At 33.9% G+C, this 15,873-nt stretch overlaps 1 protein-coding gene across 1 annotated transcript; it reads right to left on the bottom strand.

Annotated features, from left to right (window-relative positions):
- Positions 1-4,938: 4,938 nt before the first annotated feature.
- On the bottom strand, positions 4,939-15,590 carry LOC110111333. The gene is made up of 6 exons (XM_020843149.2): positions 14,922-15,590; positions 12,452-14,825; positions 12,305-12,360; positions 12,164-12,243; positions 11,679-11,799; positions 4,939-5,328 (listed from the first exon to the last, which is right to left on the bottom strand). The coding sequence occupies exons 1-6, from the start codon at positions 15,588-15,590 to the stop codon at positions 4,939-4,941; spliced, it is 3,690 nt and encodes a 1,229-aa protein (XP_020698808.2).
- Positions 15,591-15,873: the final 283 nt, after the last annotated feature.

Genomic DNA, 15,873 nt, shown 5'->3' with positions numbered 1-15,873 from the left:
CAATTAAGCTCAACTCTTAGGTGAGCATAGTTTTTAAAGGTTTAGTCTTTAGATCTATTAAACCTATAAATTTTAGCTCAATCCTTAGGATTTTTAGCCTAAAAGATTTAGAAAAGTTAAGCACATAGGCTTGTTGAACCTATTTGAAATTAGCTCGACCATTAGGTTTGTGAGCGATTCAATTTTAGTAGTTGACTATGGATTATTTTATCAATATATAATTTTATAATTCCCTTACTTTTTTTTTGCCGAAGGGGTTTTTTATAGAAACTACCTCCTATCTTTTAGGAGGGATTTTGGATTTATCTTTAGCTTTGTGAGAAAATAGAAAAATTTTCTCGTGTCTTTCAGGAGAGGATTTAGAATTTGTCTCCTAGTTTATAGGAGAATATAAAAGTTACCTCTTATCTTTCAGGAGAGGATTGAATTTATCTCTTGTATTGTAGGAGAATATAAAAATTACATCCTATCATTTAGGAGGGGATTTAGGATTTGTCTCCTGCCTTGCAGAAGAATATAAAAGTTGCCTCTTATCATTCAGGAGGGGATTTAATTTATCTCATGTATTATTGGAGAATATTAAAATTATCTCCTGTCTTTCAAGAGGGAATTTGGTATTTATCTCCTGTATTGTAGATAAATTTGCATACAATAAATCTTTATGCATGATATTTCTTTAGATATTAATCATTTATTGGTGGCATGGGTCTTCGACCTTTTAGGTCTATGTGTTGGTAGCCTCCTCCTTCACACATTATGTCAATGATGAAGGGTCCTTCCCAAATTGGGTCAAATTTACTGCCAAGGCGATGGTAAGGGATTATAGTTCTTCGGTGAACTAGAATAAGTTCACCTTATTTAAAGCTTCTTGGATGAACCATTCTATCATGGAAGGATTCTAGACTTTGTTGAGCTTGAAGTCAAACTTAATCAAGAGTTTCAAGTTTTTCAAGTTGTAAAAGATCATTTTATTCTTTGGTTATTTCGTATTGAATAATAATACAAAGAGATGGTGACTCGACCTCAAGACGTAATATTAATGGTATTTCTAAGCATGGTCGATGCAATCTTGAACTATACTTGACTAATAGTATCACATACATTTTATTTTAATTTTTATTTTTGGGCCAGATTGGTGAGCACCACACAATCCTTGGTTAACTTCACTTTTGACTTCTTGGGATTCATTAGGACTCAAACATCATAGACACATTGGTCAAATGATCTATGATACAGTGTATCATTCATGTAATCATATCTTAATGCTCTTTGTGATATTTGTGAAGCCATAGATTTATTTTTGGGCAATCTCCCTTCCATGAAGTATCTTATGAATGGATCTCTCCAATCATTTCATCAGATATAACTAGGCTTTCTTGCATTTATTTTCCTTCATCTTCTTGTATGATAGCTGGAGTCATGTCGATTTACAATAATTATGATAATTGGATCCTCCTAGTAATTTACTAGTTCTTTGGGTAGTTTTACCAACGCATCAGCTTTACTATTTTCACTACACGTAATTCAAGTGAGAGTTACCTCAGGAATTTCTTATAAGAGTTTTAGAGTATACTCATGATATAAGATTAATTCAAGCTTATTGATTTTGAAAGAACATATTATTTGTTTGATAATGAGTTGATAATCTCCATATATAGAGAGTTTCTTAATTTTCATATTAATTGCCAACTCAAGACCTACTATTAAAGCTTCATATTAACCCTCATTATTAGCACGAAGCTCTAATAATTTATAGGAATATTCAGTATTCCTTTTTATGGTGTAATAAATGTAAGGCCAATACCCACTTGAATCGTTAGAATTTTAAGTTGTCTAGCTGGTTTTATTGATGAAGCTCCATCGAATATTCTTAAAAAAAAAAAAAATTCTTCCACTTTGAGTGTTCACTCATCTAGCAACTCATCATTGAGTATAGAATCCATAGGATGGGTGGCTAGAAAACTAGCTAGAGCTTATCCTTTCACCCCTTTTATGGCGTATATGTGATGTCAAATTGCATTAGTAAGATGGTTCATTTAGATACACGACCACTGAGAGTGGGTCTAATCGTTAAGAATTTTAATATATCCACTTTTGATATTAAAGAGATTTTATTGGATAATATATAATGCTGAAGTTTTTTAGCATCAAAAATTAATTCTAAGCATTACTTTTCAATTGATGAATATTTTGATTCTACCCATATTAATTGTCGATGGATATAATAAAGGACATTTCTTTTCCATCTTTATTTATTTGTGCTAACAATGCTCTGAGTGATTCTTCAAGAGCTGATTAATATAAAATTTATGGTTTACTTGGGGTTGGGGCTGCAAGAATTGAAAGATGTATCAAATATTATTTTATGCAATCAAATGCTTCCTGGCAAGCATCATCCCATATAAATGGTGTATTTTTTTTATTAGACATACTATTGATTGACATCTACCTGAAAGATTAGATATAAACCTTCGAATGTATGCTAATCTACCCTGGATTGAACAAAGTTGTTTTAATTTTTTAGGAGGTGACATTTCCATGATTGCTTTAATTTTAGAGAGATCAATTTCAATTCCTCTATGACGTACAATAAATCTAAGGAATTTTAGGATATAACTTGATAGTACACTTTAATGGATTTATTTTCAAATTGAATTTTTGAATTCTTTTGAATACAATCTTAAGATCATTTACATTCTCATATTGAACTTAACTTTTCACAACCAAATCATCAACATAACATTCAGCATGTTTATAAATTAGATCATCAAAGATTCAAGCCATTGTTTTTTGGTAGGTTGCTCCACCATTTTTCAAGTCAAATGGCATCACCATGTAGTAATATATGCCAATAAGAGTTTAAAATTAGGTATATTTTTCATCCTCTATATCCATTTTAATTTGATTATAGCATGATGATCCATCCATGAATGAGAGAATGTCATGCTTTGATGTGTTATCAACCATAACTTTTGTATTGGGCTGTGGAAAATCATCCTTTGGGCATACTTTATTTAAATATAGGTGGTCTATATAGACATGAATTTGACCATTCTTTTTCTTAACCAAAACAATATTAGCGATCTAGTCAGCATACTTCTCTTGTCAAAAAAAAAAAAATAGCTTCAATAAGCTTCTTAGTTTTAGTAATGACTTATTCTTAAATTTCAAGTCGTATTCGTTTAAGTTCTCGCTTGACAGGAAGTATTATGGTGTCGATAGAGATTTTGTGCACTACTAGTTTTGGTGATAATCCAAGCATTTCAGTGTAGTTCCATGTGAAGTAGTCTTTATATTCAAAAAGTAACATTCTTAGCTCCTCTGCTTTATCCTGCGAGAGATTTGCATTGAGGAATGTATGTTTGGGATCTTTTTCAGTACCAAAAATAATCTCCTTGATTTCATCCACAGTAGCTTGGCCATCTTCTTTTAACTCTTTTGGGGCTTCTTTTAGATCTACAATTAGATCTTCTACTTAATTTTCATATTTTGATGGTCTCTCTTCCTTATCTATAATATTATAGGAGGTTGCATATGTAAGATGTGAATGTCTTGGGCATTCAAGATAGTGTTAAGATGCTACTCATGTGAGATATGAATGTCGAGCATATCCAAGACCCCATGTTGTAGACAAACCAGTACCAATAGGCTTTTATGCTTGCTCATTATGCTAGAGCTCTTTGAAGTAATGGACTTGCTTGCTTATTTTCACAAAGAATATTCTTCTTCTATTAGCTTTCTCATAATGGGTGGAGGATATTGAGGAATGATGACTAACATTTATCCATATTTCCAATCATCTTCATATTATATTTCATGAGTAATATGGTGTGGTATTACCCTTGATTTATAGAAAATGGATCCATGTTCATTGAGACCTCTTTTGGAGGAGCATAGAAAGTTTTTAACATTTTTATATTTGTATTTATTGAGATAGTCAATATTTTGGAATGTGCCATAGGTATCGATATTATTTTGATGATATGTAATCTTCAAACTACATTATTATTGAATTAGATACTTTTTATAATTTCTTATATATGAAATTGGGTGTTGGGTCCCATTTCTCCTGAGATTTCATTGTACCCTTGGGATGATAAAGGAATTCTTCTTCCCTTTTGATGTATGGTTTGCTTGAATATTATATCAAATTTATTTGAATAACTTCATAATTAAAAGGGATAGTTTATAGTTCATTCTTTCTTTTCCCAATGATTAGGGGCTTAAAATTTGTGGAGATATCATCGTCCACTTTGATATCATTACCACGATATGGCACTGAGCAAATTTTCTTTGATTTATTCTTGCTTTTAACTTTCAGCTTTTTCTTATCTAGCATAATAGCCTAAATTCTCATAAGCTCGCTATCGTTTGGCTTTTGATTTATAAAGTACTTGGCATCATCAAAGATTTTGACTTCATTAACCAAGATTAGTTGTTCATCATCATCAATGTGATATTCTTCATTATCTTGAATGTATTTTATACATTGATGAAGTGTTGAAGGCACTATACAATACTCGTGGAGCAATGGTCTTCCGAGAAGTGCATTGTATGATGTGTGAGAATATTTGATATGAAATGTTGCCTCTATTTTAAGTTCCCTAAAGTTTAGAGGTAAGACCAAAGATCCCAGGGTTGTTTTCCCTTGCTCGTTGAATCCTTATAAAACATTATCCTTCTATTCAAGTATTGAACGTCTAGGGCCAATCCGTTGAGCATTTTGAGTCTCATTAGATCAACAAAGAAACCTTGGTTGATCAAAATTCTATTTATTTCAATGTTGTTACTCTCTACAGTAACATATAGTGGCCAATTATAATATGTAGTTCCCAAGAGTAGATCACTATCATAGAAAGTGATTGTAGCAGTATTATGTATATGAAAAGCTTCTTTCAACTTTTGCTCAGCAAAGAACACCTCATACTGTTCAGGATTTTACAAAGCTTTAATGAGTATTTCCCATATGTTCTTAGATATACGAATGGCATCATAGTCGCTCAACAGTGTAGGTAATTTATGGAGATGGGATAATTGATTGTAATCCATATTTGCACTGACATTCTCATTATCCTTTATTTTCTTTTGAGGTAGATAAACTTGTTTTCCGCTTCTCAGCTTGATTTGTGTCACCTCTGAAGATGAACTAGCTTCAACTTGAGAGTTCTTTGAAATTTCCATGTCTTCAACTTCCTTGAAATCTAAGCTACTTTTCAGTTTTGGATATTTTTCTTTAGGAAACTTCTTGACCTTATGATCATTTTCCTCATTAAGAAAATATAATTCTTCATCTGAATTAGTAAAAGGTGTTGGTATATGATGTCCTTCCTTATAAGTAATTTCCACATCAACTTCATAGATAACAAGAGGTGTATTGCATCCTCTTGCAGCCCTTCCACCTCATTTATTTATGACTCAACAAGTCTGAATTGAAATACTCTCTTCCTTTTTTTATTTTGAGTCAAGAAATAAATTAGCAATGTATTCCTCTAGCTTAGATGGACACCTTGGAGGTTGTTTATATTCAATGATAGAATCAATGTATTTTTAGTCAATGATTTCAACTTTGTTAATTTCTTCTTCTTTTCTTTCTAAGATTTTGATCCAGGCTTATGTTTTCCTTTTTGGTTTTTGAAATATTTCAAAGGTTTTCTTCTTTCTTAAACTATTCTTTGAAGAAAGGAGTCTTGGATTGACTTCCAATTCTAATATACTTTTAGGACAAATGTCTTTAATGCCATGTAAGACATTCATCATTTATTTAGTTTTCTTTTAAATAAAGGTATCTTAACCACCTTCATCTTCTTGGGGTGCTTTTCCTTTTTTGTCCCCTGTGCTTTCACAGGGTATAGAAAAGATAACATTAGTTTTAACGCTCTTGGGATTGATAAGAACAATATTAAAAAATATAATTTTACCATTCTGATAATTTCTTTCAACCCAATCTTTGAATGTAAAATAATCTTTAATTGGGTGACTAATGATCCTATGATACAAATAGTAATTTGGATCATCAGGTATGGCAGCCTGTTCTGGTCTACGGAATTCTGGCAATTGAAGGCCGATCATTAGTGCATGCCTAAAAATCTTTTTTGTTTAATCCTTTTTGAAAGAATACGGCTTGTTAATTTTCTCCTATAAGTTAGGAGGCCTTTTCCTCTCCCTTATTCATTTCAGCATCCTCAGTGGATTCATTGAATCTTATATTCTTATTTTTCTTTCTTATCCAAGGAAGATTGGATTGAGTATTCACCTCACTTCTTTTCGGATCAAAGGTCTTGGCCTATTTTTTCTTCCCTTACGGATTATTATTATAGTTAAAGCCGACACTTCTAAGCCTAATTAACTTTTTAATTTTGGCTAAACGATCCAATAACTCCTAGAAAGCATTGATTATAGTTGTTTCCATGTATGTAGCCATATGGTCATCTATGTTTCCCATTAATAGCTCAACATCATGCTTTTTAGTGAGTTGTTACTTGCATTTAATGTTGAGATTTCTCCACTTGGTTATATACTTTGTGATTGATTTCTCTCTTTCCCTTTTCTCAAGAGCGAGGTCAGCAATAATCACCTTCTTTGTTGCACTGGTGAATCTTTTAATGAACATCATTTCTAATTCAGCGAATGTTTTTACTAATTCAATTGGTAATGCAACATACCATTTAAAAGATATACCTATTAAGATGCTAACAAATTGTGGTAGTAATAAAGCATCATTACCGCCAATATTTCCACATGTAACTTTGGATTGAGCTAAATGATGATGAGGATTTCTAGTATCATTAAATATATTGAATTTTGGCACTATGTATATCTTTGGATACTTCTCTTGGTCATATTTCACTAGATATGGATGCCATTTTCCAACTAAGGCTTCAACAGCATCAGAAGCAGTAGTTGCTTTATCCATTTGGCTAATGAGATTCTCTATTTTATATTTGCTAACCATTTCACCTTCTTTAGGAATTATCAATATTGGCTCCTGTAACACCTCAAATATTCTATCATAAGTGAGCAGTACAAAGTGATTAGTTTCAACATTTCCTTGAGTATTTTCTATGGGTGGTTGGCTAGTTATAGCCATCATGCCAAGTTGTCAAAATAATTATTTCAACATATTACTCATCTCATCAAGATGAGCATTCAAATGATGGATTTCTTGATCTTTCTGTTGTCACATGGATTGCATATCCAATTGTAACTTCTTTACAACTTCTTCAACGTTTTCCTCCTCAACTTCTTCTGGTTATAGAGTTAAACTCATAATCGCTGCTTGTTATTTGTCATCTCATAGTTGTTCTTCATTTTTTTTAAACAATGTTGCACTTCTACAAGTATACCATCTGAATAAATTTAATGTCCATGGGACTAATACACCCTTCCACTTCTTCATCATCATTGTAGCAATTATCCTTTTCATCCAACTCATGATCATCTCCAAATTCAGAATGTCGCTTCTAATGTATAACTGGAGAGTCGGGGGATTCATTATAGATATAATTCTCTTCCACTTTTGGCGTAGTCATTTCAACATAAGTTTCCTTATTGGGGGATAACTTTTGGACATGAGATTTAAGTATCCCTTTATAGATTTCTCTATTATATTCTTCTTTTTTAGCTTCAGGATATTTGGGTCATTTTGGAACCCAAACTTGCTATCTTTTTATAGTCACATATCGATGACCACCAACATCAGAATAAATATTCGAATGGACATATTCATGATACCATTATTGTGACTTTTGTTTATTATATCTTTTTCCATAGCATCTTTCATATAGATTATCAAAAGGCTCTTCCAACTATTTTCTTTTATAATATTGGTATTGGCTCATATTAGGACAGAAATTCCTTGGCTCTCAAAAGTAGGGAGGAAGTTTAAACTCCTCTCTATAAGTTCTTTTTGAAACTTTATTGTTCTGAGGTAGAGTCACATTAAAAGAAATAACTCTATTAACATATTTTCTTAGCCTTCATTGCAAATTTTTGTCTTTGACATCCTTCAATATCTTATATTTCTTGAAAGATGCATATTGTTCCTTATTTAGCAGCTATAATTATCAACGAGGAGTCTCCCAGAAAGACTTCTTTATTTTTTTCTTTTCAACATTTCTTTTTACCCATTTAATAATTCAAAACCATTATTGGTTAGTACATTTACCTCTAGCTGTTGTGATGATTCTTAAAGTGTATTAGGTACCCAGTCATTAGCTCATAAGTAAGCATTGGCCTTTCTTCTAGCTTTCCTGGAAAGCTAAGTACTTGCATAAGAAATTTCAATATTATACTCTTTAGTTACATCATCCTAGATTATGTCCTGATTGGTTGTACTCATGCTAATAAATTGCAGCTTGCGATAAAAAAAAAAAAAAATTTAATGGTAGAGGTATAGATGCTGAAAATATAGATTCCCTCTTGGGACCCTTCTCATAAATAGCTTCAGTAGTAGGCTTATTAGCGACAACTCTAATAGCACGTACACTAACAATATTCTTATGAATGAAATATTAGAATTGCATTACTTCATAAATAATTTTGAAATGAATGGTCGCTCAAGCATAGCCTGTGTTTAAGAAGGCTTGAGGGAACTACATTCTAGCTCCCTTGCCTAGTTTCACAGTCATGAAGGACTTTAGAGGCGTCATATTATCAACCTCTCAATAGAATATGCAGGGATTAGAGTCAACCTAAATTCTGTTGGAAAAGAAAACACAGGCTTGCATTGAATGAACATTTATATTTATTTTTTTTATGTTTAGTTATTTGAGACCATATATAAATTTTTTTTATCTAAAGAATGAGAGAAAAGCTATCCCTAATGAAGTCACCAAAAATCTGTTGTCTCAAAAAAATAGCACAAATCCATGAATCACACTTGACTGACATAAGATTCCATTTTTCTTAAGTCAATTTATAGTTAACTAGATTTCTCCTCAGGGTAATGTTAGGGTTTAATTAGATCTAGGGTCCTTACTTCTCATGAATAAATATATTCATAGTTAATTTCCCATCTTAGCTTGTAATATAGAACTCTCGATTAAAGATGAATATTTTTTTTAAGTTTTTAGTCTCAATTATGGGGAAATGGAGATAGACCCACTTTCATGCTACTTTCTAAGTGAAGTCAAAGATAGGTCTTGCAACCTAACTCTACAGCAATGGTACCTAGGAAATTAATTATTTAGGGTAGGTCTTATGACTTCACTTAGAAAGTAGCATGAAAGTGGGTCTTGTAACTTAATCCTTTAAATTAACATATTCATTAGTTTGAATTGGATTGGTTGGGGTTTAGGATCATTGTTATTTATTTAGCAATTTTTCTAAAATGTGGGTCTTTCAATTTCACTTGGAACTTGTCTATTGGTGGGTCTCATAAGCTAGTCCTATGGATTAGGATACCCAGTGCACACAATAACTGTTAGTGCTTTTATTTGTTTTGTTGAGAAATTTATGATAAAAATTTCACATGCTTTCAAAATGGGCCTAATGTCATAATTATTGTATGTCAAAGAATTATTTAAAAATTAAATTCTCTATTGAGGATTTTTTCCTTAATTTTTTAACAAGAGATATCCGTTTGATTAGATTTGGGTAGGGACTTATGGCTTTCATTAGAAAGTAGTTCAGTTAGTGGGACTTACGACCTCTACTAAAGGTATCCCAAAGATTTCATCTAGGTAGGTCTTATTTCTTCCTTAGAAGTTACCTAATGATGGATCTTACGACCTAGCTTGGTAAGCTAAGTGGCATGAGTTGTGGTCCTTACAACTAAGCCCTATAGGCTAGGATGCCCGAGAGAGGATTCTAATGTTATGCTATCACCTAAACATTTCCCATAGAGGTCAGACTTATGGCTTCCATTAGAAGGGGTCATGGGATGGATCTTACAACCTTGTTATTGTAAAAAAGGCTACCCATTTATTTTATTTAGATTTGTTTGATTGTTTGAGTGGACACCTATTGCTTAAGAGGTTTGACCCTAGTCTATGGGTTTCAATTTATCGTTGTGTGATGTTAGTGCATTTCTACCGTAGCTCTTTTCTAACCATTTGATAGTTTCTTTTTAGCACTAGTAGTTTACTTTTCATGCACTAGTGTACTAGTAATTTAGTGCAATATTTTTCTATTTTAGCATTTATTTTTTATATTAAATTAATTTCAATTCTTAATGAGTTTATTTATTTGTTGTAGGAGTTCATACTGGAGATTTGGAACCATGTAGAGTGTGTTGTTTTGTTGGAGAGTTTCAGTTTGTGTTTGTATAGGTTTGGGGAGTTTAAGAACTGTCTATATATGGGTTTTATATAATGTTGAGTTGTTCTGAAGGGTTCAAGGGTTTGTTGTGAGTTCTTTTGAGTTTATTACTTGGAGAGTTTGTAAGAATTTGGAGAGTACTAATTGTATATGTTGATTAATAGGAAATCATTCCCCCCCCCCCTCTTTTTTTATTATATGTCATTTCATAATTGCTCGAATTAGTCACTAAATATTAATGCTCTTGACTTTTAACCTACTCTTAGATTTTTAAAACTTTCCGACTTAAAAAATACTTTTGTATTTTAAAATTAACCAATTAATTTCAATTAATCAATAATTTTGAGTATTTAAAATTTCACAATAACTTCATGATCTTCTACTCAATGCTACTTATATTGGAATCTCTTAAATAGAGGTCTCATTTAAAGATTTTTTAGACTCTTCAAGATAGTCTTTTAGGAGTGAAATGATGTCAAAAAATTTTACTTATATTGGATAACTTTTGGGAGAATGATGAGGAGTAGGATTTGCCCATACTATGAGATGTACATAATTCATTGAGTTTTTCCAGTACGATATATAAGGTTGATCAAAGATTAAAAAAAAAACATAATGATTTTAAGGTACTCTCCACTTGATTCACATTTTCATTCTTGTTTGTCATGAATACAAGTGGAAAGGGATAGACATAAGTCATAGTGAAGATGATGATAATATCGAGTTATTCCCTTATCTTGAATATATTCAAAACTTTCATTATAATGATAGGTATTCCCGAAATTAATTAATTACTTTTATTAATTTTTAATAAACATTAATTAATCAAATTAGTTATTGAATATTTGAATTGAACTGCCCTATAAAATTTTGAAGAAATTTCGACAGCCTCCTATCGTCCCGTCCCCATCGAGGGAGAAATCAAACGGCATTTGCCGTAATTTCTTCCTACACAGACCTAAGGTTAACGGCGTAGTATCTTCGATTTGGAACCATCCCAGCCTAATCTAAGATACGATGGTATGGAGTCTTTAATCTTTAAAACAATCTACCCAAATCTAAGATCTATGGTGTAGGTCTTCAAATTTTAAAACCATCCACCCAGATCTAAGATCGATGGTGTGGGTCTTCGACACAGGCTTGAAAGTCTCTTTTTTTTATTATATCACACTTTCTCTCTCTCTTTAGATATATGATATTATATAAATAATAAAAATAATATATTATGATATAGATATATCATAATATATTTTTTATATATAATATTATATATTATAATATACATTTAAAAAAGAAAGGGAGAAAGGGTTTGATTGGAGTCAGCTCAGGCACGGTGAAGTTTTGGCTAGGGTAGTTGTCCAAAGAGCTAAATTGATTAGTCAAAAGGGAGTTGAAGAAGTCGACTCGTGTAATCTTTATACCTCTATTAAGCAATGAAGTCGAACAGCAATAAAGGTGACTCGTGCGATCTCTGCCCTCCTGTAAAGCAACATCTGACAGTAACGAAGGAACTGAAGAGCTACTCGTGCGATCTCTGCCCTTCTGCAAAGTGAAGAAATTGAAAAGCAACGTCAGAGTCAGACGTCAGGGTCAATCGCGTCAGAGGAGAAGATGGAGTGTATTGGACGTTGGGACAAAGGCTTGGGGCGAGATTTTTTTTTTTTTTTTTTTTTTTTTTTTGGGGAAAATGAGGGCAAAGCCCATATATTACTATGTAAAAGAAGGTTACAAGTAAGGTATAACAAAAAAGGTTTAAACTTCAAAAATTGAAGAAAAACCAAAAACTTATACCCCCCACATTAGACAAAAAGAAAAACAACACAGCCCAGAACACAGTTCACAAAACTTAGGTGCAAGAGCACCTAAAGGACTCAGACTGCTAATCCGAAATCAACTTGATCAAAACGGCACCCACAAAGAAATAATCTCCTGGTTGCCCAAAAAGAAAGGCCCTCCAAGGAGATGATTAGCAGCTACATCATCGTCCTGTACGGGAAAGAAACGAGCCAACCAAATCTCCAAAAAGAGAAGCAGATAGACAACAAACCAAGAGATTAAGAACAATGCCCAGCGAAATAGAACCAGAATCAGAATAGCTATGTCCTTCCAGCATCAAAAACCAATAACAGTAAACTTTCCCACATGAGAACAGCCAACATCATGGCTCAAGCAGCAGGCCCCGGTTCCAGATTACCGAGAACAGATGACGAGTTTTGAAGATTAACCGTAGCTTTCCATTTGATAATCTTAGCATCAACAGCATTTTTGATAAGCATTGAAAGAGTAGTTGAGCATCTAGTTTTGAAATTAAACCTTCTTTCATTCCTTTCTCTCCAAACCCCTTGGCTGCTATCAGATTGCTGAATAGAATCAGCTAAAAACTCAGAAATAAGAGAAGGTAACAACCAGCCAACATGCCCCGTAAAATCAGAAACCGTGGCATGACAAGGGATAACAGTATTTAAGTTTTGATTTGCACATTCCACCATTATGGATTTCCCGTGAAACCAAGGATCCCAGAGTAGAGAGACAATGATGTTGGAATAAAGCTCAAAGCTAATAATGGGATTAATCTGTATGGCAATCCTATTCATATCGCACCAAAGGGATGAGGCCTTGCCTAAAATCGGGGTCCAAGGTGTACCATATTTGACATTTAAAAATTTAAAAAGCATGGAGTTAGAATTGTAGAATCTCAGAACCAGTGAGCAAGTATTAGCAAATTGAAGACCAAGCAGGTTCGGAATACCCAACCCGCCCAAATGCTTTGGCTTACAGGTGTTATTCCAAGCAATCAAAAAAACCTTCCGAGCCTCCACATCTCCAAAATATAGAAATCTAGAGCACATCCTATTAAGATTCCTAATGCAAGATTTAGACAGCATAGTTCCCCTAACCCAGTAGATAATCGTATTGCAAATCGTGTATTTAACGAACTGCAGCCTCCCAGCAAAAGACAGCAGACGGGCTTTCCAACCCGCAAGGTGCTTAGAGATGGTGTTCAGCAAAAGCTGGTAGTCAGCTTTACTCAATTTTTTAACAGATATTGGGATCCCAAGATAAGTCATTTTATCCCCAAAAGAAGAGATGTTGAGAGCTTCAGCAATAAGCAGAGGATTAGAAATAGATTTGGAGATGATAAGATTGCTTTTCTCATGATTGACCTTTAGCCCAGACAACTGAGCAAAACCATCCAGTATGTCCACAAGCACTTTACAATTCTGTACCGTTGCCTCCCCAAAAATAAGAAGATCATCTGCATAAAGCAAATGAGAGATAACCAAATCCTTCTTATGGATCCCCATAAATCTGTCCACCGCAGAATGATTATCAATCATACAAGTGAAAGCGTCCATAGCAATACAGAATAAATAGGGGCTAAGCGGGCACCCTTGCCTAATACCCGAGGTGGAATGGAAATAGCCTTCAAGAGCACCATCAATACAAATAGAAAAAGGAACGTCATAAATACAGGCTTTGGTCCAATTAATGAAAGTAGAAGGAAAACCTTTTTGTTTCATTCTGAAAAGAATGAAGTCACGAGAGACAGAGTCGAAAGCTTTACGGATATCAAGCTTGACACACATAAATTTCCGATTGGCAGCTTTTTTGAAATCCAAAAGAATCTCAGAGGCGAGAAGAGCATTATCAGTACCAATACGATTCTTTATAAAGCCACCTTGATTTTCCCCAATGATTAAAGGCATGAAATCTTTCATCCTTAGCGCCATAATTTTTGTGATGATCTTGTAAAAAACATTACATAGGGCAATAGGTCTGAAATCTGTAATGTTAGAAGCATGTGCAGTTTTTGGGATAAGAGCAATAGCCGAGGCTTTAATAAATTTGGGAAGGTAACCTTTGGAGAAAAAAGATTTAACCGCTTTGCAAATCAAAGGGCCCGTAAAAAGCCAAGACGATTTATAAAACTCAAAATTGAACCCATCAGGCCCAGGAGAGGAGTTGGAGCTCCCATGGAAAATAACGGCCTTTATGTCATCATCAGAAATAGGAGCAGTGAGTAAAGAGGCAAGATGAGGAGGAATGATGTTACCTTCCGGAATAGGCAGAGGATCACAGCAAGCGGGAGGATTAGGAGCATTGAATAACTTCTCAAAGTGTTCAATGATAGAGCTAACCATATTAATCCTAACATTAGGGTCATCAGAAGCCACCAATTTGGAAGAGCAGATATTCCTCCTTCTCCTTACTCTAGCATAAAGAAATTTCAAATCATCTTCCCCTTGTGAAAGCCATTTTATTTTTGCCCTTTGTAGCATCCAATTAGTCCAAGAAGAAGAGCAGTCAGCAATTTGAGCATTAATTCCCTTCAATCTTTGGTTCAAAGATAGGTTCTGAGGGTCATTATTAAGTAAACCCAAACAGCAAGACTGTTGCTCCTTTAGAGAAATGAATTGATTGGACAAAAGAGAAGAGTTTGTCCAATCATAACCTTTAAGCCTCAACTTCAGATTTTTAAGCTTGCTATATAGCCCTAAAATAGGGTTACCTCTAATGGGTTGAGAAAAAATGTCCAGAAGAACATGCCAAAATTCATCTTGCTTTGTCTAAAAATTTTTGAAAAGGAATCTATGATTCCCATTAGCTGTCTGACCACTTTGAAGGACAATGGGTGAGTGATCAGAGCAAGAAGGAGCTAACACTTTGTATCTAGAAGTAGGGAAGGATTCCAGCCATTTGTCATTAATAAGCATCCTATCCAATTTCAGGTGAATAGGATCATTGGCCCTTTGATTGAACCAGGAGAACTTCAAGCCAATAGAGGCTAAGTCAAATAAGCACACATCAAAAAGAAGGGAATTAAAGTCCCAAAGTTGTGAAGCAAGAAGAGGAGTCCCACCAGACTTTTCACTAGCATTTAAGCAGCAGTTGAAATCCCCCAGAATCAGCCAAGGAGAGGAAATACTCACACCCAGCTCCCTGATTTTATCCCACAACTGAAGCCTGTCAGCTTGGTCATTAGAAGCGTAAATGACAGAAAGAACGCAGATCAGCTCAGTGCCACTATACAGATTTCCTGAAATTAACTGTGACGTGCAAATGGTGGGAATGAAATGAATGTGCATGGGATTCCATTTAATCCAAATCCTACCCGATTTGGAAAGGTTAAAGTTATGGCAACTTTCTTCATTCACAAAAATTTCATGATTCATACGGAACCAAGGATCCATCAAGGATTTATTATGTATCATGTTCTCCAAAACACAAATGAGATCAAGTTTGTGACAACGAACTAAATCCTTACAAGCCCTAACCTTCTCGGGCCTGTTAAAACCTCTCACATTCCAAGCCGCAAGACATGGAGGGGTCATTAGGATTTAGAGTGGTTTGGAGTTTTTTTGCCAGCTTTACTCCTAGAAGCTTTTGATTGAACTGGAGGAACCTTTCGTGCTTGTTCTTGACTAGAAGAAGAAGAGGAAGTCTGAACATTGTCCACATTGCTTTCCCCCAAAATAGCAAATTTATTAGGCGATAAAACCTTTTCTTGCTTTTTTTTGGGTAAAATGGCCGAACTAGTGCTAGGCAATTCATCCGTGGGGGAATTCAAATTCGGAATGTGAGATAAAGAAGACTGGATGTTGTTAGGTGGAATAA

Source organism: Dendrobium catenatum, unplaced genomic scaffold (genome assembly GCF_001605985.2).
Source record: "Dendrobium catenatum unplaced genomic scaffold, ASM160598v2 fragScaff_scaffold_133, whole genome shotgun sequence".
Taxonomy (NCBI): domain Eukaryota; kingdom Viridiplantae; phylum Streptophyta; class Magnoliopsida; order Asparagales; family Orchidaceae; genus Dendrobium; species Dendrobium catenatum.
This window is presented reverse-complemented; position numbering and strand designations above follow the sequence as displayed.

Bases quoted from the DNA above. Each gene is read 5' to 3' on its own strand.
- LOC110111333 (XM_020843149.2), bottom strand. From the start codon at position 15,590: ATGACCCCTCCATGTCTTGCGGCTTGGAATGTGAGAGGTTTTAACAGG. The intron at 12,361-12,451 runs GTAATCTGGAAC...TGATGCTGGAAG, and splicing joins AAACTCGTCATCTGTTCTCG to GACATAGCTATTCTGATTCT. The intron at 5,329-11,678 runs GTATAAAGATTA...ATTACTTATAAG, and splicing joins GACTTCATTGCTTAATAGAG to GAAGGACATCATATACCAAC.